The sequence below is a fragment of the Lynx rufus genome, unplaced genomic scaffold, assembly GCF_022079265.1.
Source record: "Lynx rufus isolate CCGP_SWC_20201006 ecotype Redwood Valley unplaced genomic scaffold, mLynRuf1.p SCAF_18, whole genome shotgun sequence".
Lineage (NCBI taxonomy): Eukaryota > Metazoa > Chordata > Mammalia > Carnivora > Felidae > Lynx > Lynx rufus.
This window is the reverse complement of record NW_025814832.1, coordinates 29222524-29245433: the sequence shown is the minus strand read 5'-3', so window position 1 is coordinate 29245433 and position 22910 is coordinate 29222524. Positions and strand designations below refer to the sequence as shown.

Sequence of the window (22910 nt, the reverse complement as noted above, 5' to 3'; positions counted from 1 at the left end):
TCAAGGTCTCCTGAAGGCTGAGGAGGGGGATTGCAGGGCCTGACTGTAATTTCCTGGACCCCGATGCAGGGCAACAGCATAGTTCCTTAGAGGACAATGAATTGTTTTTGGTTTTTTATTTTTGCTAAGAAAGTTTCTGAGTGGCAGGTACTGTCCCAGGGAGGGGTCCACAGTAGACACAGTTGGCCAAGCTGTCCTTCCTGCTCCTCTATGCCAGCCCCACTGCCTGCCAGTTCTCACCTCTTCAGAGCCAGAAGGTTCCCAGTAGCCGCCTCAGGAGAGGAGCCAAGCTCCCTTCATTATAGCTGCCACCCTCCCTCTCAGGGCAGCGGTAGCCCCAGCCCCAGTGAACCAGGGAAGGAGAGCTAAAGAGCAGGCCCCAGGGAGCCTAGCCCCCACCTCAGTGACTGGAATAGGCAGGCCAGAAACGCAGGGAGACAGCTCTGCCAGAGCAGGGCCCCCTCCCCCTGGTGCTGAAATTTGGTAGAGAATGCTGAGGCCAGGGCTGGAGGCGGGGGGAGGGAGTATAAATACCACAGGGGCCCCGGCCCCAGCACCCCGGGCCCCTCTGGTGGGAGGACCAGAGAGGATCCACACTCTGGGCCTTCCGCACACCGGGGTTCCCCAGACTTGCAGGGCCCTTGCGGACTGTTAGGCCAGGCTGGTGGGGAGAACCCAGATCTCGCAGGCACCCAGCCCCCTCCCCAACCTCCACTGCTACCGCCCTGGCTTTGGGGCATGCTGGGAGGCCTGCTTGGCTCGCTGCCTCCGCAGCCTCACAAACACCTGGGCCTCCCGATCACCCTTCCGGCTCTCCAGCAGCTGCAGGATAGGATCCCCTGCGAAGAGAGGCGTTTGGGGGTCAGCCTGCGGCGCCGGGGGTGGGGGTAAGCAGTGCCTGGCTAGTGGTGGGGGTCACAGCACGGACCCGTTCCCCAGCCATCCTGAAAACTAGTGATGGACACACACCAGCCAAGCTCACAAGACAGCCTGAGGTTATCCCCTAGCACAACCGCGCTGGCACAGACACGCACCCAACTGCATTGGAAGAGGCTGAGGTGCGTTTCAGGCTGCAACTCTTGCCTTTTTGCATGAGAACCTTAGGCTAGGGAGTCCGCCTCTTTGTGCCTCAGTTTACTTATCTGTAAAACAGCAATACCACCTGCCACACTGGGTGGTTGTAGGATTGAGAGTTAATATGCGTCAGGTGCTTAAAAGTGGCTCATAAGTGCTTGGACATGTGACCTATTCTTACTATCCAGCCTGGAGGATGCTTGGGCTGTGCCCCCTGGTCAGAGACACTCAGGCACTCTCCCCAAGTAAGCCTGTTAGTGACCTTCCTCCACTAGAGGGTCCCACCACACTTGGGCTAACAAATTTCCCTGGTCTCTTGATTAGACTGAGCTATCTACTCAGCACGAGCCACCACGCAGACTCCACTGGCTTCCACATCCAAGGAGGGATTCCTCTGACCCCGACTTCATGTGCTTCCCTGGGGGCCACTGCCTGAGGTTTTACAGGCTGCCCTTCCCCTGCACCCCCAGTGCTGGGCCTGGCCCTGCACCCGAAGCCTCACAGCCTCTGCCCTGGGGCTCAGGCCTACCGTTGAGCGCAGGGTAGGTGAGGGGCAGACGGGTCTGAGGCACCTCGCCAGGCTCCTCCGTCCCAGTCAGGCCCGGCACTGAGCGTAGTGGCAGAAAGGCCTCCCCTTCCAAGTCATCAGCCCCCAGCGTGTCATGGTCCAGCACCGTGAGCAGGAGGCAAGCTCCGTCCTTCCGGCACGGCTCAGCAGGCACCAGGCTGAGTGGGGGACAGAGTGGGGCTCAGCTGCCTGCTCCCCCACCCCACGGTCACTGGCACCCACCCGCACACACAGTTCGCCCCTGGATCTTGAGGACAGGACAGGGCTGAGGGCAGACAGGTGGGAGTTAGGATCGCAAAGCCAGTTCTCAGCCTAGTATGTCCTAACTCCTCCTCTGTGGGCTGATACTTCAAAGCAAGGGCCTCTGTCCCCAGACCTTCCCTGGAAGCAAAAGCCTCTCAGCCCAACAGGTGGGGGTCTTCCCCTCCAGTCCAGCTCCTCCTCCCGGGGTCCCAGCAAACCCCTGTGCCAGGTGCCCCTCCCTGGGACCCAAATGCGGTCCTCTCAGGGGAGCCCATCGGCCTCAGGTGGGAGGAGCAGGCCCGAGGGAGGTCCGGGGCTGGGGAAGGGTGGCAGGTACAGGGACCCACTCACAATTCAAAGGTCTCATCAAACAGGGGGTGAAGGTCCTTCTTGTGCTTTTGGGTCTCCCGGGGGGCCAGCTCAGGGAACTCGTGCCTGGGCTCCAAGGTCAGTTGGACAAAGGGGTCGCTGGAGCCTGACAAGTGAGGAGGTCACCTGGGGAGGCCACGTTGCCAAGGATACCCCAGCTCCCCGCCTCGTCCAGGCCCCTGCAGCCGTGCCCTGTTCGGCAGCATTGCCCCCTCCTGGCGATCTGCAGAAACTGCACGCAGTGCTCCCGCTCGGGAGAGAACTGCCAGAGACGCGGGGGAGGGGGGCCTGAGCAAAGACTCGGGAGCGGCCACTGGACAGCCTGCACTCACCATTGGAGTCCAGGGGCAGCAGGCTGGAGGCGCTGAGCAGTTCCACACGCAGCTTCTGCTCAGAGGCGCGGTAGGAGACTTTGACTGTGACCGCCCCTAGCTCCTCAGAAGCCGCTGCTGCCTAATAAGGGCGGGGCGCATGGGCAGTGGAGGCGGGGCTCCAGGGACACAGGGAGCGCAAGGGAGGAAAGGAGCCTCACCTGCTGCTGGATCCGGCTGCAGAAGTACTTCTGGATGAGCTCCCTGCTAGAAGCGGCCTGCAGCTCCAGGTCTTTCTGCAGAGCCTGGGAACGGGGCACAGCCGAGAGGTCACCTGAACTGTCACACTCAACCGCAGCCCAGGGCTGCCCTTGGGGAACTTGCCGCCAAGAGGGGATGCCAGTTTGATATGGAAAGCACTGGGCGTTCCAGAACCTCCGACCGCAGAACGCACCCTCAGGACAGACAGGGTGGGCTTCACAGGCGTGCTCCCCCTGCAGTGGCACAGCCACCCCCTCACCATGCTTAAAAAACCTGATGCTTGGTTTAAAACACCAAAGCTCTGCTGTGGCTGCCTTCAAGTTTTCAATAATTTCTGAAAAGGGGGCTCACATTTTCTTTTCGTGCTGGGCCCCATCCGTGACGACACAGGTGAGCACAGAAAGGCAGGTGTCCCCCCCATCCAACCAGCTCACCAAGAGACCCCTACCTGGAAGGTGGCTGTGTGCAGGGCCTCAGGTGGCAGGCCACAGCCCTCTGCGTAGAAGCAGATCTCCAGATTCTAGGGGGTGAGACATCAGAGGTGACCCCAGGCAGCCTCCCACCAGGATTATTTGTGGTCACTGCTATTATTACCTGAAGTGCAATCTTCAGCCTGCTAGAGGCCAGGGGGCAGCTCCGCTGGGAGGCGGCCACTTCCACCAGGACGATGAGCGTGTGGGTCCAGAGCAGGGTCAGAAGGCTGGGGTGAGGTGCAGAGGGACATCAGTCACAGGATAGGAGGGTGGAAGGGGAGGAAGCAGAGACACTCTTGAGAAAGGGACCCAGACCCACCCCCAGCTCCTCCCCACCCCCACCCTCCACTTCTACCCTCTTCTCAGGTAGGGCTGGAGCCACAGGCAGGAGTGGGGCAGGGAGGACAAGGGGTGGGGGTGGGGGCAGGTGGGCGGGGCCAGTCCCAACCAATGTGTCTCATAACCTAGCAGAGAAGCCTGCTCAGTAGGATTATCAAACCCCAACAAACAAGGTGGGGAGGGGAGGCTGGTCCCCCAGTGACAGAATCAGGATTCAGTAGAGGAGTGGCCAGAATGAAGAAGATTCCAGCATGGATAAGGATGGATACACTGTCGGGAGAAAAAAATAGCAACCAAGCCACAGTCCTACTAACCACCTGAAAGAACTGAATTTTGACACGCCAAAGTAGATTCAGGCAGTTAAGTACAAAAAAAAAAAAAATTGGGTTGTGTAATTAAGAACGGGGAAGGTCATACTAATTAAAGGTAGCTAATGTAGTCAACATATTTGGGTGCTTATTATGCCCCCAGACAATGTTCTAATGGCTGTTGAGACAGCAGTGAGCGAAATCCCTGGAGTGGGGATTTAACTCTGTTTCAGCTGAACAAATGGCATGTTGTGGCCTGAGAAACGAAGAAGGCGGGCTTCCCGGGGGCTGCTGCACCAGGAGTGGTACGTGGGGAGCACGGGCAGCAGCCTCAGAGCCCGGATCCCACGGGGAGGACCCACGGCCATCGGTCTGCAGCGCGCCAACCACTTCCTTTGCACAGGCGCTACATTCGACACCCCACGTGACTCACTTGGTCCTCATTAAAGGCCAGAACTATGATCATCTGCACGGAAAACTTGAGTAATCTGTGCACTCCGCCCACCGAGCAACAGCAAAGCTAGAGTCTGAATTCAGGTGGGCTGGGGCCCACACCCTTGACTTCTAGCCATGCTGCCCAGGCCCCTGCTCGAAGAGAGACCCTAACTAGGGGCACCTGGGAGGCTCAGTCGGTTAAGTGCCCAATTTTGGCTTAGGTCATGATCTGATCTCACCATTCGTGGGTTCAAGCCCCACATCAGGGTCTGTGTGGAGAGCCTGGAGCCTGCTTTGGATACTGTCTCCCTCCCACTCGGCCCCTCCCCTGCTCACACTCTGTCTGTCTGTCTCTCTCTCTCTCTCTCTCTCTCTCTCCCTCTCTCAAAAATAAATAAACATTAAAAAAAATTTTTTTAAAGGCACCCTAACTAGAAGTTCCCCTGAATCATGGGAGAATACCCATTGCCTGTAACGTTAGGAGGGGAGATGAGCCAGCAAGGCCCACAGATAGCCCACGGCTAAAGGAGAAGGCAGCTTTCTGCTCAGCCTAAAGGGAAATGGGCAAGTGTGTGAGGAAGTGAGCCCCCTGTCCCTGGAGGTGAGCCTTGAAGCAGAGGCTGGTTGCATCCTCCCCTGAGAATGGATGCTGAGGCCGGGAAAGAGGGGCTGGTGGGAGGCGGCGGGGCGCCGCAGGGTGGGAGGCTGCCGCAGACCTGTTGAAGTTCTCCTGCACCAAGTTGGTGTTCATGTAGCAGAGCTTCACTTCCAGAAACTTCATCAGGGGCAGAATGGCCTGGGGAGAGGGGTGGGCAGCACGTCTGGTTCTGGCCCATTCCCATGCCCTGACTCGGAAGGGCAAACAGGACCGGGAGCTTTTGTGCAGTTGCTTTGGGACACCTGCAGGAGCTGACCCCTGCCCACAGCCGGCTCCAGCCACACTGGCCTCCTGTACGCACGGTCCTGGCTCGGGGCCCTGGCCTTTGCCGTTCCCTCCCCTGGAAATCCTCATGGCTCCTTCTCTGGCTTCCTTTAGGTCTGGGCTCAGCTGTCACCCTTGAGGAAGGCTTTCTCCAGCCACTGTCTAAAAATACCTCCATTTTCTCTAGCACTTATTATCTAACATGCCATGTGTGTGCACGCACACACACACGTACGTGTAGTTTTAGTTACCATACATGTACTTGGCTCTTTCACCTCCCCTACCAGAATGTAAGCTCTAGGAAGGGCGGACTTTTCGTAATTTTTGTTCGTTGATATATATCCCAGTGCCTAAATCAGTGCCTGGGACAGAGTGAGTGCTTCAATAGCTGATGACTTAATGAGTCAGCATCTCCCAAACAACCAAAGGTACGCATCACTGTGCCCCCTGACAGGTGAGGATGCTCGAATCAGCTGGCTTGTGCAAACAGGAGCTGAGAAGGATGCACGCCCAGATCTGTCTGGCTGCAAAGTCCAAGCTCTCCCCGACTGCAGTCCCCACACTGATGCTGGGAGAGTCTGTGGAATGACCCAACCCTGCCCCCTTAGCATCCAAGGAGGAAACCGAGGTCCAGGAGGGAACATTTCTGGCCCAAGTCTGGGGGACTCATCGCTGACATCCCACCGACTTCAGCTCCCTGCCACCCTAAGCCCCTTTGGCAAAGCTGAGCAGGGAGGGCCACTCACATCCTCAGGCAGGACAGACTCCTTGACACTCACGAGCTTCTGGATGTGCTTGGCAATGCCCACCTCCAGCTGGGGACACAAAGCAGGAGGGAGACCAGGCCGTGAGTGCGGGGAGGACGGGGTGAGGCCACTTGGAGCCTGGGTTTAGGTTCGGGAAGGGGTAGGGGCCGGACGTCAGCCCAAGTCCGGTGGGGGGCGGGCGGGGGGGCCCTGCGGATCAGACAAGGTACCTGCTCGGCCAGGGTGCGGACGCCAGTGCGGATCTCGTGGCCCAGCCCGGCCAGCGCGCCCTGCAGCTGGGCATACAGCGTGTTCTGCAGCTGCCCCTGCTCCAGCACAGCCCCTACCCGCTGTTCCAGCGCCTCCCATGCCAGCTGGGTGGGCAGCTTGCCGATCACCAGCCGCAGCTGCTCCATGTCGTTCACCACCACGCATAGCTGAGGGCAGGCACGGGCGCAGGAGGCAGAGCTTCCGGAGTTGTGCCGGGACTGGCAGCCCCTACCCCGACCCCGGTCCCCGACACCCAGGTCCGGCCCTTACCATGTTGGCCGCCTGGCCCTGGTCCTTCTGGCCTGCGGAGAGCTCCCGGGCCCGGGCCTTTATGAGGCTGCAGTACACCAGGGCCAGCCGACAGGTATCCTGGGGTGGGGAGAGGAGGATCAACGCGGGGGGAGCCCACGAGGGGGTCAATGTGGAGAGGCACGGAAATCTCGGTGACTTGGGGACTTAAGACACAGGCCTTTGGAGGCTGCTGGGGCAGGAGGAGCTGGGGAGAGAGAGGGTGAGTGAAATGGGGCTGTCCTAGAAAGGAGGGGAAGGACCCACGAAGACGCCGCACCTCCACAAACTTGACGGTGATCATGAAGGCCTCCTCTGGGTCGGGCCAGTCCAGCTGCCGGGCAGTATGGCTGATCTGGGCGAAACAGGTGGACAGATCCACGGCTGACGTGCTGTGCTTGGTCAGTTCACCCAGGGGCACCAACTGGGGGATGGGAGAGGGTGCAGAAAGGAGGGCTCAGGCCTTGCCAGATTCCTGCTCCTCCCTCCCTCCTTCCTTCCGCAAGCATGCAGGACGGGGCGGGGCGGGGGGGGGGCGGACTACCAGGGGTGCGAGCGAGGCTCCCCACCCAGGGACCCCCCCCCCGGCTGCACAGATCAGTCTGTGAAGGAAAGCCACGCTTTACACCAAGGATATCAGGAGGCGGCGTTTTGCACAACTGGCTTCAAGAGCCGGTTACCAGCTTCTGCACATCCTGGAGGTACAAGCAGAGCCCCGAGCCCCACCCCCAAAGCTGGGACCCCATCCCTGATCTCGGGCCCCGCCCCCACCTCATCCATCTGCACAGCGCGCTGCACCCGCGCCAGGGCCACACTGTACGTCTTCTGCAGCCAGGAGGGGACGGCGGGCTGGAACCAGCGGTGAAAGCCATCCAGGGCCAGGACGCCATCCCTGGGGAGGGCCGGGGCTCAGCCTGGGAGACTCTCCTCCGCCCTCCTCTCTCTTTTGTGCTGACCCGCCACTGCCCACCTCTCTGCGGGGACTGGGCCCAGCTGGCAGAGCTCCTTGAGGCTGACATAGAGCTGGAATAGACTCTCGCCCACCTCCGGGGACACGGGGCTGCCCGCCACCGCCGCCGTGTGGTCCTGTACCCGCTTGGCCACCTGCGAAGGGAAGGCGTGGGGACAGGGCTCCAGAGCCAGGGTAGAGGGCACGGCCCGGAGACGCGGGGCGAGACTCACCAGCCACTGAAGCTCCAGGAAAGCCATGGAGAAGAGGTTGACCTTGAGGGCACTGGAAGGAAGGCGACAGGTGTGACCTGGTGGCACACACAGGGGTCCTTCTGGTCCCTCTTCTGAGCCCCCGCCGCACTACCTCCCAACCCAGCCACCTGCTCACTTCTGGAAGATCTTGTTCCACGTGCGCTGGCACTGGTGTAGGTCGCCAATGATGTCCTGCACCAGGCTCAGCAAGGCCTTGCCCGCCTGCAGCATGCCCTGGCAGGGACGGAGGTGTGCTGAGCAGGGCTGCAAGGGGCGAGCACCCCACCCCGCCGCCCTGCCCGAGCCCCCTCACCTGCACCATGGGCTGATGGTGCTGCTGCTTCAGGTGGAACCATTCGACGGTGCCGGTCTGCGGGCAAAGAGGCGGTGAGCAGGGAGGGTCACTAGGCTCAGGCACGTGCCCTCCTCGTCCCCAGGGTGAGTACCCATACCCGCAGCGCCTCGGTCACCAGGCGGGGCAGGGGGGCGCTGTCGGGGCACAGCTCCCTAAAGGCCTTCATCTTGCACATCTGTACCAGGACCCTGTGGGGACAGACAGCTGGGTCCAGGATGCCCGCTGCCCCTGTACCCCCCCCCCTCCCATCTCCAGCAGGCTGCCGCATCCCTGCAGGCACCCTCGTTCCTGGCCTCACGGAAGAAGGGGAAGGGGTAGCCGCTGACCTGAGAAGAGATTGCAGCCGGGCTGGGGAGTCGGGGACAGAGAGGGGGAAAACAGACCGGAACCTCCTGATGAGGGAGAGGCCGTAGGCCAGCAGGTTGCGGAACGAGGCAGCCAGCTCTTCTTGCTGCAGGGCCGGGCCGAGTCGGGAGCTGCTTTACGGGGCCCGGACCGCCATTCCCGCACCCTGAGCTCCGCCTGCCCAACACCCCTCATTCCACCCCAGCCCACCTGCTCTGCCTTGAGCCGGCCCTGGATCCACTGGTACTCGATGCTGGTGATGGGGTGCAGAAGGCAGCTGCTCGGGAACTCCAGGCTCTGGTAGAGCCGACTATAGGCCAGCCACTGCCTGCAGCGGACAGGAAGCCCTCAGCCCCGCCAGGCGGGGCAGCGTCCTTCCCGCTGCTCGCCGGCCCTGGGGAGGGACAGCGAGGTGCCCTGCCCCCGAGACCTCCTATGGACCCCCATCAACCTCATCAAGTTGTTTTTCAAACGCGTAAATGAATCATCTGTTCCTCAAATTGGGATATCTGTGACTTAAAGATTCAGGATCTCGGGGCGCCTGGCTGGCTCAGTCGGTCAAGGGGCAGACTCTTGATTTCAGCTCAGGTCATGATCTCACGGTTGTGAGTTTGAGCCCCGCGTCGGGCTCTGCGCTCACAGCGCGGAGCCGGCTTTAGATTCTCTGTCTCTCTCTCTGCCCCTCCCCCTGCTCACGCGTGCTCTCTCTTTCTCAAAAATAAATAAACGTTAAAAAAATTATTTAATATAAAAAAATAATAAGAATTCAGGATTTCTTGCTTCTTTCGAAAAAAAAGATTTGGAGACTTGAGCCTTCATGCGCGCGTGCCAAACATCAGCTGGGACTGCCCCATAGACAGTTTAGGGGACACTGCACAGAGGTGATGACCAAGCTGAAATGTGGCCCAAGCGGCACTGTGAAGGAGGACGGAAGAGAAGAGCAGCCCAGGGACAGGCCTCGTCCTGACCGGGACACCGCACTGCATGCTCGGGCCCCGCAGGACCCTGGGCCCTCGCTGTGGGTGCCCGCTCCCGGGCCCAGCCTCACCCACATCCCCTGCCCACTTATCTGGGAATACCCACCTGCCCAGGGTCCTACAAGCTGCCCTTCTCCCCCAGCCCCCTTCCAGCCCCTACTCAAGTGCCAAGTGTCAGCCGTGGCCCCGGGGCAGCGGGCACCGTCATTCCTCCTGGCCTGGCCAGCGCCCGAGGTGCCCCCAGTTCTGTACTCCTCACCCGCACAGGAACATCTGAGGACTCGCGCGTGCCCCTCCCCTCGTTCCCACAACCTCTTGGGGCACAGGGGATGGGACAGGCCCTCAACACAGATCTGGTAATGCCGGCGCGCAAGTCTGTTGACTCAAGGGTGGTGGTGCTGGAAGACGGGGCTGCCGATCTGGGGCAGGGGTGGCGAATTCAAATGCCAGGGAGTGACATGGGCCGATGGCAGCCGTGAGGGGCCGGGGAGGCCGTGCGCTCCGTTGTGGCCAGCTACAGCCCAGCAGAACGACCGCACTTAGGGTCCGTGGGATGCTGGACACGTGACTCCATGTGGAAAACCTCCAGATTTGTAAAAGTGGGCAACTGACTCAAAACTGAAAACACAGGGAGACCGCCTGGGCGGCTCAGCCGGAGAAGCGTCCAACTCCTGCTTTCGGCTCAGGTCGTGATCTGAGTTCAAGCCCCGCATCAGGCTCTACGCCGACGGCAAGGAGCTTGCCCGGGCTTCTCTCTCTCTCTCTCTCTCTCTCTCTCTGTACGCCCAACCCGCGTAAATGAAACTGCGTAAATAAACTTAAAACAAAAACAACTTAGAACACACAGTTGGGGCCAAACAGAAATCTCCCGAGGGTTCGACTTTGAGCTGCCAGGCTGTAGGAGGACAGGTGACCCTCCCGGGTGCTCCGGCTGGGCCGTGCACTCACGCCATGGACTGGTGGAAGTCGGACAGGTCCTTCTGCGTGGCATGGAGAAAGAGGATGGTAGCAGCCTGGGGACTCAGCGACCCGTCCCAGGAGGTACTGCCCGCCTGCGGGGACAGGTGGAGGGGTGTCAGGACCCAGCAGGCGAGCCCCGTACCACCCGGCGCTGGGAGGGCAGTACCTGGTGCTGGGTGACCTCGTGGGACACGAGCTGCTGCAGCAGGTGGAGGTGCACCGTGTAGCTGGGCTGGGAGCGGCTGGCCGCGGTGGCTCTCTGCAACGGGGCCAGCACGGCGGCGAGTGGAGGGCCCCGCGGCCGGTGCGGCCCGTCCAGCCACCCCAGGCAGGCCCCTGGACGGTCCCTGCACCCGGCCCCCAACCTACCCGCTTGTGAATGAGCTGGAATTGGAGGTGGCACTGACCGCGGTCGGGGTAGGTCTCGGTGCAGGGCTCCAGAGGGTACCACTGATCCTCTTGGCAGCGTAGGTCCTGGCGGGAAGGGCGGGCAGGGGGGTGCCCGTGCCCACGGGTGGCATGAATCTCACACAGTTGGGGGCAGAGGAGGCAAGAGGAGGGAGACCCCAGGCCCTGCTTGGTGTGGACCCAGTACCGCTCCCCTGAACTCCTCGTGAACCCCCGTTCGGTCTCTCTCCTGAGCCTCTTTCCTGACCCCACTCACCTGTAGCCTCAGAACCACGTTCCCCAGAAAATCATCCTGGCCTTTGTCCTTCCGGGCCTCCTTAAAGATCCTGTTCCAGGCAGGGTCCATGAGGGGGATGGGCCAAGACACTGAGGGGTCAGGCTGGGATCCGTCCCCATCCTGGGCCCAGACACAGCCTGCAGCCCAGCAGACAACCCGCATGCACGGGGAGGGCAGAGGGGCCCACACGCCCTCCCCAGGAACCTGCTCCCCACGGCAGTCACCTCCGCAGCCCATGCAGATCGGTGAGTTCCCCGAGCTTCTGTCTGACAGACTCCACGGTATCCAGGTCCCTGAGGGGGGCAAAGGTCTGAGCAGGAGGCAGGGACCCCTTCGGGAGGAGGGTCTACCCCGCCCCCACTCGCCCCCTTTCTCTCCCTGACCCCGCCAGGCAGGGGACGCCCCTCACCACATGTCCAGATGGAAGCTTGAGTTGCTTATGTCCTCAAACTCCCTACAGGGAGGAAAGGGCACGGCTGAGGGCCTTGGAGGGCCGGAGCCAACCAGAGCCTGTCCCTGGGAGCTCCCTCCCCCACTCCACCACTGTCCAGTCCGACCCCTCCTAGCAAACTGCTCCTCCGTCCTCTAAAGCAAGGCTTCGGCCTACCCCCCGGACGAGCCCAGTCCAACCCTCCACACCCCGCCTGCACACGTGGGCCACTGCTCTGTCCTGTCTGGCCTCCTGTCTATCTCTGGCCCAGGGAGCAGGCTCCTCCTCCGGTCAGGCCAAGTCACCTCCCCTGAGTCAGGAAGTCCCGCTGATCTCACTGAGGGGATAGGGGCTGGGGCCTATCCTTCACATGGTTGGGCTCGGGCTGACCCACGTACAGGATGAAGGTCTCCTCCCAGACAGGGTTGAGGGTCTGGGTGATGACCTGGGTGCGGTGGGTCTGCTCCTCCGGGATGGTGTGCCTCACCACAGCCTTCTGCCGATGCCGGGACCCAGGGCTGCCTCCCGGCGCGCCTACCCCCTGCTCAATGCCCAGCAGGCAGTAGGGGTCACTGAATCCTGGGGAAGGGGGGGAAGGACGAGGCCACCAGGGTGTTGGCCAGGCTCCCTGGGAGACTCCCTCATCACCCCAGGGGCAGAGCCCCGGCCCACCCACAGACTCGGAGGGCCCGGGGTCAGCAGCACCCAGGTGAGCCCCGGGGGACGTCTGGGAGATGGGAGCTCCCTCCCAGTTCTGGGACAGCCTGATGGGGAGAAGGAGATGTTGGCAAGAAGGCCCTCAGGGACCCTCACCCTCTACTCACCACTGACGTCTTTGCCCAGAATGCCCTTGGCTTGTTTCACCGTTGCCTTCAGACAAAATATTGGCTTCTGGAAGGACGGGAGGGTGAGCCTGACTCCTGGAGGGAGCTGGGCTTCCCGGCCCCTGTCCTAGCCTAGGGCGGTCCTGGACCAGGGTTACCTCAAGCTTCTGGACCTTCTGCAGCAGCTGCTGGTGTTCCTCGGGCCCCATGTGGAAGGCCTGGTGGGATGGGAGCGTAAGAGACTTAGGGCACAGGGCGGGACGGCCGGCGGGGAAGAGGACTCCTGCCTGAGTCCAGGCTGCAGGATGGCGGGCGGAGTGGGGGCTGGGCTCACCTCCTGCAGGTATCGAAGCAGCTCTGAGGCCTCCTTCACATGGTTGGGCTCGGGCTGACCCAGGCGGTGCAGGATGGTGTAGAGAGCTTCCTCGTAGAGTAGGGCCCGCTGAGGCACAGCACAGTCACCTCAGGGACCCCTGTCAGCCCACTGCAAGGCGAGCCCCCCCACCCGCCCCCCGCCATCTACCCCTGGCACCAGCACTGCACTCCCAAAGCTGGGACGAGGCACCCCCAACGTGTGGGGGATGGGAGGGGTTAAGACCCAGAAGTCTCCCTCCCCTGCTGTTGCCATCAGCCTTGGCCAGTGGCCAAGGAGAGTGTTCTGAAGAATGTGGGGCTGCCTCCCACCACCTCACTGCCTCCCCAATACTCTGATTCTTACCTCTTCAGGGGAGAAGTGGTGGGATGGAGGCTCGATCTGGGGAGCAAGGTGAAAAGACAGATGTCCCCAAGGCCTGGACCAGGGCTCAGACAGCAGGAACGGCTCCTCACCGAGCAGGCCCAGGCCTAGGGCTGCGGGGTCCCCGGCCTCCAACCCACCAGGGCCGCACACCTGTTCCCACAGCAGGCCTCCCGGGAGTCCAGGCCCCGGACCGCCTTCCTCGTCCCCTGGCCGGCCGCGGCTGAAGTCCATTGGCGCTTGGCTGCCCCAGCAGGGTGAGCTCGCGGCACCCGTGGCCCCAACCTCCCTTCCTTCCCCAGAGGAAGCAGCACCGCTTATCGGGTCGGCCACGCTCACACCCCAGCGGCGGAAGTGAGGCCCAGCAGTGGAGGTGGGAGACTGGGGGACATGCCAAGCAGGCCTGGGGGCCGCTCAGCTGGTCCCCACCCCCACCCCCAGCACCCCAGCCCACGGCAGGGCCGCTCCCTAACAGCTGGTGACTTTGGAGCTGGAGGAGCAGGGGATGGGGTGGGTGGCCCCACCAAAGGCACAGGCTCAGAGGGCCTCAGACCCCAAGACCTGAGGCCCAGGATGGCCCAGAGAACACGCGGCAGCCCCCGGTCTGCCAACCCAGAAGGTCCTGCCCAGGTGCCGTGAAAGGCAGGGAAGGGACCACACCCTTAGCCCCAGCCCGTGAGAGGTGGAGCCCCGCACCCTGGCCACTCTCCTCACTGAGGTCACTCCTACCTCCTGAGCCGTTCGGGGCAGGGGATCCTGCAGATCTCTGACCCTGCGGCGCCTTATCTTGATGGCCTGGCGTAAGAGGGGAGGGCGCCGCTGGGACTGGGAGAGGTGTGTCGCCATGGTGGCCCGTTCTGCCCTTCCCCTCTGCCTAGCCGCCGCCCGCAGGGTGAAGATCGCGAAGCCACAGGATTATGCAAAGAGCACCGGGTGCCACCCTGCGCGAGGGAGGGGTGGGGGCCGGCGGGCCGGGGGAGGTTCCGGTCAGGGTTTCACCACCTCTGAGGCCTGTACCTTCCTCCCTCCGGCCTGCTGGGGTCCTGGGAGGAACTCTCCCGAACGGGAGGCAGGTGGACCCGGTGGGCGGGTCCGGCTCCACCCCACCCTCCCACAGAGGCCGGGAGACGGGGGTGGGGGCGGGGGGCGTCCAGCGTTCCCCAGCAGGGGCGTCAGCGCCACCCTGCCCCCTCCCAGCTGTGCACCCGGCTGGGCCAGGGGCCGAGGGGAGCTGCCCCGCGTCGGTGGGGTTCTCACCCACAGACCTAGGGCGGAGCTGGGCAGGGCACAGGGTGGGGGCTCCAGAGAGGCATCTCCCCAGCGGGCAGCCAACTGCTCAGCCTGCTCCACTCCACAGGTGACATTCCACCAAGGTGACTGGGCCAAGCCGTGCTGGGCGGAGCCGGCCCCGGGGCCCCTGCCCCCACAAGGACATCAAGAGGGTGCTCCCTTCACATGCCCTTGTAGGGGGTTAGCCAACCCCAGGGACGTCTGGGCGGGGCTGGCCAGAGGACGAGGCTGGAGAGCCGGCGCAGCCCAGCAAGAAGGGACAGGAAAATAGGACACTTCAGTGCTGGGCTTTCTGAGCTCCCAGAGGCACGGATGCCACACCCACGGCCTTCCTCCAGGCCAGGGCACAGGGGGGTGCAGGGCTGGGCACGGAGGTTGGCTCTTCCCTGCTCCCAGGCACGGAGCTTCACAAGGAGAAGGCACCCGCAGGAGGGGCCACCTGACGTGTCCCTCCCACAGGCACCCTTCCACGAGGTGGCGAGCACAGCAGCCCGGCCCCTGGTTCTAAAGCTCCCAGCCCAGGACAGCTGCTGGGCTGCCCCAGGCCCCAGGGGACCCCACGGGTGGGCGAAGTTGCCGAGTAACCACCGTGGAACGGAGACGTGGGAGGCCGGAGTGGTCCTGGGCCCCCATGCGCTGTGGGAACGAGGGGCTCTCACACGGGGCGGGAACAGTCTCCCCAGGGCCCTTAGCAGCCAGTTCTCTTTTCCCAAGAGATCACGCTGGTCACCACACACAGAGCCAGACAGGTCCAGTCACTTCATTTTTACTACTTCACATTTTCAGCAAACAAATCAAGGTGCAAACAGGGTTTATTTCACGTTAATATATTAACTGGTTGTTGTCTTTCTCTTTCCTTTCTTTTTTTTTTTTTTTTTTTTTTTTTTGTCAAATAAATAGGGAATTCTCTTTAAATAACCATCTCCTCACTTCACGGCCAGTCCAGAAGCAAATGAGAGCAAATTTTAGTGCATCCAGGGGGCATATCACCAATTAGGCATGAAGCTTAAAGGGAAGAGGGCAGGGTGAGGGGCTGGTGAAAGGTCACGGTCAGCACACAGGTTCAGGCCAGGCCCCAGGGGTCAGGGCCTTTGTTCCAGCCCACCCAGCAGCCCCCAAATGGCATGATGGGATGGATGAACACGCATCCAGTCTGAGAAGCCCCTTCTAGAGAGAAAAGAGAGAAGGCAAAGGGAAACAAATGCCAGAAACACTCGGAGGGAAGCAGTGGGCTCCCTCCCCATCGCAGCGGCCTGGTCCTGAGGCGGCCCACCCCCTGGAAGCTCACATTAAAGCTCCAAAAAGTCACAAAGCGGTGGCGACAGACGACAGACGACCAGGACAGGACAGGGAGGGGAAGAAGAGTGTGACCGGGGCTGGAGGCTGGCTGGGATTGGAATGTGGGCTGACAGTCCGGTTTCCATGGTTAGGCACAGACCAGAGTGGAGGGAATGTGAGGGGGGCCTGGCAGGGGCCCTCAGGAAGACGCGAGGCTGGTCTGAGGGAGTTCACGAGGCCGAGTATAAAGTGGATTCCAAAACGAGGGAGCTGGACTGCGGTACAGGAGGTGGCCAGAGAGTCTCCGTGGGGAGAAACTACTAGAGCAAGACGGGAACGAGGTGGACGCTCACGCTCCTGAACAGAGCCCCAGGCATGGCGAGAGGGAAGCACGACCGAGCGGCGCCGACTGAGCGGGCTCTGAGCTATAGCTTGAGAAGCTGGGAGGCACGGCTCCCGAGTCAGGGGGGCCCCCCCTTCCCTCAACACCAGTCCTTGGGAAGTGTTTTATAATCACACCTGGAGGAAGAACAAGGCCCTTCCATCACCCCCCGAACCCCAGTCTCAGCCCCAAGAGGAAGGGAAGGGAAGAGTGACGAGGGGTGGGAAGCAGGGGTGGGAGGGGTCTACTGGGTCTTCTTATCTTCCGGGGGGTAGTAGGGAGGTGGCGGAGGCTGGGTCTGAGGAAGGAAGGAAGAAAGATCGCATTAGAAGGTTCACAACGAGACCAGATCTTCCCACCCCTAAACCCCTGCATCTGGCCGCCCGCGCATGGGCCCTGCTCACCGTGGGCATGTAGACGTTGTGTGGGTTGCCCGGGTTGTAATAGGCGCTGGCAGCCGCTTCTGCTGCCTTGGCTTCAGCTGCGAGAACAAACACGCCTGGGCTAAGTCCCAGCGACAAGCCCTCCCCTCTTCCAGCTGCCCCTGGAGCTGTACCGAGATAGATGCCCCCCGCCAGGCATCACCCCCCCAGCAGCTAGTGCTGCCTGGTCCAGTTTGGTTCTTTCCAGCTCCTTTACCCCTCTCTCCCCATGATCCCGCCAGGTGGTACTGCCACCATGCTGTTACAGACAAGACAAGACAAGACAAGACGATACAGGGAGACCTTCCCAGCCCCGGGGCACAAGGCTAGTCGGGGAAGAGGCTGGAGGTGAGGGTGGAATCTAGACCCTCCCCAGGAGCAACCACACTGCTAGTCCCCGGGACTAGTCCAAGGCTCGGGGTCATTCACCATGTGGGGCTCCCGGCCGACCTCTAACTGTTCTCTGAGGCTCTCCACACAGCCACGGAGAGGGGAGGGCTGGCCCCCCAGGACTGCTAGCAGCCCAGGGCCTCACCTGCAGGAGTAGAGGGGACATCAGGGCCGCTGACAGGAGGTTCCATGGGCCCAGGATAGGGCGGCGGTGGGGGCTGCACATATCCCATGGCCCCGTCCATCATGGGGGGTCCTGGATAGAACTCTGCTCGGCAAGAGAGGAACAGGGGCCAGTGAGCAGCCTAGCCCCTCCTCAGCTGGCAGCTCCCGGGCCTCTCCACCTTCTCAATTAGTCCTGAAGCAGCTTGAAGAACAAGTCTCCCCTCTACAACCCCCTGGCCTGGGTGGGGTGGTTAGTGGGTGGGTGGGGTGAGGGGTGGGCAGCAAAGGACACACTCACCAGGTGGGGGCGGTGGATAGGGGTAGCCAGGAGGGCAGGGGTACATTCCATTGGCGACTGGCGGGGGAAAGACATAGGCCCCGCTGGGCATGTAAGAATACCCATAGGCTCCATTGGGGGCTTCACCTCGGGAGGCTATAAGTACAAGGGGAGAGAGAAATGAGTGTCGCCTACCGAGGGGAGCTGCAGGGTCCCTGGAATGTGCACAGCAGACATGCCTTACCCCGCCCCATTCCACTCCCCATCCACGCTGGAGCCAGCCTTGGTCAGGGAAGAAGTGAGGAGTCTGGATGGGGAGGCAGGTCAGAGCCAAGGCAGGGGAGGTCAAGGGCAGCGGGGAGGGGTGGGCAGAGGACAGATGGACAGAAAGAGGGAGGTTCGGGGATGGGGTACCAGCCGGAGCCGGGGTGAGGCTGGGGGCGACGGGAGGATGTCTGCTGAGCACAACCCTTGGGGATTTCAAGTGTTAACGGTAGCTTAAAGGTTGGGTTTCATGTTTGTTTTTATGAGGCCACAGTAAAATGTCCTTGGGTCCAAAGAGCTTTGTCAAGATGTCCTATACCTGCTCCAGACAGGGCAAACCCAGCCTTCGAGGTACAGGCCGGAGTGATGCTAATTACAAGCTTTCTTCTCAATTCCCAGCCCCGGCGGGCCCGGGGCCCAGAGACTTTCTCTCTCTAGTGCTTAAAAAATCAGAATAAAAAGTAAACCAAGTCAAATGCACAAACTAAACCCATGCGTGTCAGTGTGTCCTTCGCCCCGGGGGCTTTCAGAGCCTTGATACCTTGAGATGCCACCTGTAGCATCCGTTGTCCAAACTCGATGGCTCCCCCTGCCGTAAAGGTCAACTTGTATGGCGCAGAGCCTTCCCAGCCACCTGGGAGGGGAACATTGCGTCAACAGCTCAGGAAAAGAACACAGCCTCAAGAGCCTCAAGAGACGGCTCTCTGTTCTCTTGGGGTCTCTGGCCAGTGACCTGGCGGCCTGCGGGGCAAGGGTTGGCTCTGCAGTGCCCGCCTCCTGCCCGTGCCTGCTTCGCTCTTTGGAAGAGGCGGCTCTTCTTTCTTGGAACAAGCCTGTTACCCCACCCCCAGCCGTGGAAGTCCATCAGCCCTAGAGCCTCCCACCCCCACGAAGCAGCCTCCCTAGGGCAGGTTCACTCAGCAACAAGTGACATTCAAGTTCAGAGCAGATCTCCCCTCCTAAGGGGCCTAAGGATGGACCCCTGGCCCCTCGAACCTGGCTTCTGCCAGAGGGGAACTGTGAGCGCCTAGAGACCAAGCTTCCACTTGGCTGGGTGTGAGGGGAAGGCCAAGTTCGACAAAGAAGTCTCTGGTATCTGCACCAAAGCCGGCCACCAAACAGGGCGTCTCTGGTGGCAGAGAGACAGCTGGCTCTTCCTGGCTCTAGGGAAAAGGCCCCTCCCGAGAACCTGACAGCTAAACTTTGCACACATTCCCCAGGTCACGATAAGCATTTTTTTTCTTAGTTTTCAGTGACATAGCTGATTTTGCTCTGAGAATGTGATCTGAGTTGCTACCTTTAACGCCAGCATCTCCTAGCCCTTGGCCAAAACCCACCTCTGCTGAACAACTGGCAGCCTGGGTGTTGGGCTTGGAAGCTAATCCAGAGCCAGGAAGAGGACAAGGCCAGGGGGTGATAAGGGTCCGAAGGGGACGTCTAGCAGAGGCGCGGCAGAGCACCTCTCTGGAAGCCCCATCCGTGGCCCGGAGCCTTCATCACCCACCTCCTGCTTCAGCCTTCACTGTTCCCTTGATGTAGTTCGCACCAAACACAGGTTGCTTGATCTCACAGTCCTTCATCAGATAAAAGGGCATCATGAAGGACTGCATGGCATCCTTTCCTTTGGACAGAAAGACAACCTGCAGGCAGAGAGGACGGGAGCCATCAGCGCCCACCCCACGGCCCGAAGCCCCCCTTAGCTAGCACCTCCCGTGCGTGAGGGGTCTGCTCCCCCGGCCAGGGCCCAGCAGCCCCAGGGCGCTCTGCACCGAGGAAGCTTCTGGAGAGCGCTCTGAAAGTGAAAGGTCCCACGTGCAGCCTGGCTGGAGGCCGAACGTGGGTGTTTGTGAGAAAAAAAGACGCCGTTCACAGCGTGTGTGAGAGGAACAGACCGCTCTGCCGTTTGAGTGGCGGTGAGGGGGTGGCGGATGTGGCACAAAAGCGCAGAGCGCTGGGGCAGAGAGGCAGGGGTAGGCAGCGCTGCCTTCCAGAGCGGGGAGGTGCAGCCCGACGGGGTGAGATCCTGGGAGAAGGGGGCTGCCCAAAGAGCAACAAGAGCTTCCGGTCCCGCACTTGGGACAACCCTCTGTTTTAAACCCGTGACTTCCATCTGTGGCTGGAGATGACAGAAAAGGGGTTTTGAGGCTCCTTTGTCTCTCTGCCAAGGCCCGTTGATAAAAACTTGAAGCTACGCCCCACTTCCAACCGTCTTTAAATCTAACTCTTGGTAGCTACAGGCAGCGAACCTTTTTCAAGAATGGCCACTTGTCTTCCTCTGGAAGGCTCTCAGAGCCGGCCTGGGTAATTCTCAGGCCAAGGCCCATTCTGCAGTCTGGCACTTCTCGCTCTGCAGGGTTTTGCCGGGCTTTCTGCCCAGCTGGAGGCTGTGGCCCTGCTACTGTATCCTGTTTACCACGTTTGTCACTCTGGATGTACACAAAGGCCTCGTGGGCTACTCTGACGGAAACCAAAGTAACAACAGCCTCTACTCCAGGCTGCAGTCATCCCAGCAGCGGGGACTGACCCAACAACACACAGATTTTACAGCAAAAGATCTGGAATTTGCATGGAGTCAACACCCAGGGGTCAGTTCAAGCTGCACAAGCAGTCTGATGGTTCTAGCACCCAAGAGCATGTGACAGAAACACGTGGAGTGAGGAACGAACATTCACCAGGTTCAGAGGCCACTGGACTCATGACGCTGACCTAAAACCCCCATCGGCGTCCAGGAAACACAAGCTTTCAAACCAACCATCACACTGTGCAACTCACCCGGTAAGGGGTAAGGTAGACGGTGCCTTTCTTGGTCCCTTTGAAGGCCTCGGGCACGTTCTTCATATCATTGAATGTAAGTTCCACATGGTCATAAGACATCAGGATGCTGTGATAAGAAAGGAGGAAAAGCCCTGATGAGCCAGTCTGGAGCCATGATCTGTTTTCCCCAGGGACTGCACCCCCCTGGTAGGCAGGTGTCCAGCATGTCGCATCTCTGTTTTGACATTGCTGCAAGGAAACCATTAATATAGCCCTGGAAGGGAGGAGCAAGGCAGAGGTCTGCAGAATTTCCCCAAGCCGTGCACACCCGCCACCCCCAGGTGACCACACCAGAGGAGCTGAGGGCTTTAAAGCCTTAACCCTGTAATCCCTCAAATCAGGTTAGATTACCTGGGTTAACTCTCCCATTTTCTTCTGAGTCCTTATTATAGGTGTTTTCTGTTTTCGGCTGGTTTGTTTTTGAGTCCTAATACACAAACCCTTTAAGACGTGGCTCTATGCATCCCCAAAGGGCTTACTTCAGGGTTCCTTTAAAGCTGGGTTTCCAGACCTGGGTTGGCTGGGGTTTTAGGCCACGAAGCCCTTGAGATGATGGTGCACATGCATTTTTCTCGGAGAATCCGTGGCTTTGATCACTCTCAAAGGGATTCATGACTTAAAAGAGCAAGGCTATTTTACACATGAAATTTTAAACACTAAACTTCAATTACTGTATACGCAATTTTGGGGGAAACGAGGCCAAAGCATTTTCTCAAACAAGGCACACTATTATTTAGCAGAATGGAGCCCTAAGCCAGGTAGGAGGCCCAAGCAGGATAGATACATTCTCGTCCCACAAAGTCCCACTGAGAAAGAAAGAAAAATAGTCCCAGGAGATGTTACCAAATGGCATCAAAAGTGTTTTTCCAGGCCGGAGACTGGCTCTCACACAGACAGCTTACAAAACTGGGAACAATGTGAGATTTCTCTGATTATAAGATAACAAGATCCAAGTTCACATGGTTCCATTTGTCTTCCCCTTCCTCCCAAATACCACAACTTTCTTCACTGGGGAGGGCTAAGTGGGAGAGAGGACTAGTACCAGAAAAGAGAAGGACAACTCAGAGAAAAGAGGTCATTACTAGAACAGGCTGGTCCAGCAGACCTGAGCACGTAAGATAGAGGGGAAGTCAGTATTCTGAGGCTGGGAGCACCCCAGGCTTTCTCCTGACTCATCAAACATTTCTGGGTGCTGGCCTTAACAGGCTACAAAGCTCTGATCGCACCAAGTCTCTTCTGGTGACTCAGACTCCTCCTAAACGCCTTCTGCCTTCAAGAAGCATTTCAGAGTCAGCATAGCTCAACCAAAGCTGGATGATCCAATTCTCAGTGCCCAAGGAGCCAGAGAGAAGCCACTGAGAGGTCCAGAGATGGGGAGAGAGACAGAACTGATGGGAGGGGTGGGAAGAAAGAACTCTTAAGTTGGGAGACCTCGGTTCTGGGAGTAAACCAAGTCAACATGCATTGGAAAGAAACAGACAAGGACGGACACCGTGCCGGGAATTGTGTTAGACATTTGACAAGCGCTACCTATTTAACGGCACCTCTGGGTCTCAGTTTCTCATCTGGAAACTCAGCAGTTCTGGAATATACTAAAAGGCTACATACTGATAGTTAAACCTATTGACTTCAGAGTAAAGACACCTTTCCTGGAATCTCATCTTGGTTATTTACAGCTCTGTGATCTCAGGCAAGTTACTCAACTTCCCCGTGCCTCACTTTCCCTACGTGTAAAACGTGTATAACAGTATGCTCTGCCGCGCAGTACTTACGTATTAAATAAGATAGGAGAGAAGCAGGGCCTGACACGTACTAATGTAGTAAACGCCCAAGAAACGGCAATTATTTTTGTCTAAGGCTGTTCCCATCTCTTGAAGTCATCGACTCTGGGAAGGGGGCTCAAGAACGACCCCGGGGCCCTATCTCCCCAAGCCCTGTCCCCGTCCAGCAGCCCCACCCCCACCCGACGGCTAATCGCAACCTCCTCCTCGACCGGCCCTCCTCCCGCCGGCCCCGCCTCCAGCCGTTACCCCCCCCACCACCGCACCCCATCAGTTTCCCCTCTTCAGGGGCTTATCCCCCACCGCCCCCCGCCCACGCTGCCCACTCCGCCCACTGCTCCGCTTCGTTCCTCTAGGATCCTTCCGCAATGTTGTCACCTCTCTGTGTTGTTGACGATCACTCCGCCGCCCTCCGAGTGATTCTTGTTGAGCGCCATAGTCTCTCGGAGAAGGGTCCCGAGACTCCCAACGCAGTGCGCTTGCGCCTCCCTAGCGCCCGCCCCTAGTGGCGTCGTTCGTATTAGAGTCAGCCAATCACAGCTCTTGCGCGGAGGCTGTCCCCACCACCTGATCTCGAGCGTCACGTGGTCATAGTTTACTCACACTCCCCCACCCCTCCGAGCTGCGCCTGCATCACAAACAAGCTGAAGACTACAGTTCCCAGAAGGCAATGCTCCTTCAATCGGCCTTTCTCTACACTAGTGGAAGGATGTATTCTGGAGTTT

The 22910-nt window shown here is 60.0% G+C and overlaps 2 protein-coding genes across 5 annotated transcripts; both read right to left on the bottom strand.

Annotated features, from left to right (window-relative positions):
* Positions 1–101: 101 nt before the first annotated feature.
* Positions 102–14526, bottom strand: UNC13D (unc-13 homolog D). 2 transcript variants are annotated; one of them, XM_047081371.1, is made up of 33 exons: positions 14388–14526; positions 13852–14063; positions 13105–13140; positions 12721–12828; positions 12545–12604; positions 12387–12453; positions 11961–12141; positions 11542–11586; positions 11357–11425; positions 11112–11181; positions 10817–10921; positions 10614–10706; positions 10436–10539; positions 8721–8838; positions 8492–8616; positions 8263–8353; positions 8124–8180; positions 7947–8044; positions 7790–7841; positions 7578–7711; positions 7379–7499; positions 6888–7031; positions 6590–6688; positions 6280–6486; positions 6050–6118; positions 5098–5177; positions 3421–3526; positions 3275–3346; positions 2787–2870; positions 2587–2707; positions 2237–2360; positions 1604–1800; positions 102–839 (listed from the first exon to the last, which is right to left on the bottom strand). In XM_047081371.1, exons 2-33 carry the CDS (start codon positions 13966–13968, stop codon positions 718–720), a joined length of 3276 nt encoding a protein of 1091 aa, XP_046937327.1. In that variant the 5' UTR covers positions 13969–14063; positions 14388–14526; the 3' UTR covers positions 102–717. The 2 variants fall into 2 exon arrangements, with proteins under 2 accessions (XP_046937327.1, XP_046937329.1); XM_047081373.1 differs by lacking the exons at positions 12387–12453; positions 12545–12604; positions 12721–12828; ... (1 more) ...; positions 13852–14063; positions 14388–14526 and having other exon boundaries at positions 12008–12054.
* A 636-nt stretch (positions 14527–15162) lies between these two features.
* WBP2 (WW domain binding protein 2) lies at positions 15163–22670 on the bottom strand. 3 transcript variants are annotated; one of them, XM_047081378.1, is made up of 8 exons: positions 22564–22670; positions 20363–20471; positions 19095–19230; positions 18132–18224; positions 17348–17482; positions 17030–17152; positions 16477–16553; positions 15163–16370 (listed from the first exon to the last, which is right to left on the bottom strand). In XM_047081378.1, exons 1-8 carry the CDS (start codon positions 22620–22622, stop codon positions 16317–16319), a joined length of 786 nt encoding a protein of 261 aa, XP_046937334.1. In that variant the 5' UTR covers positions 22623–22670; the 3' UTR covers positions 15163–16316. The 3 variants fall into 3 exon arrangements, with proteins under 3 accessions (XP_046937334.1, XP_046937335.1, XP_046937336.1); XM_047081379.1 differs by lacking the exon at positions 22564–22670 and adding an exon at positions 22177–22308; XM_047081380.1 differs by lacking the exon at positions 22564–22670 and adding an exon at positions 20756–22151.
* Positions 22671–22910: the final 240 nt, after the last annotated feature.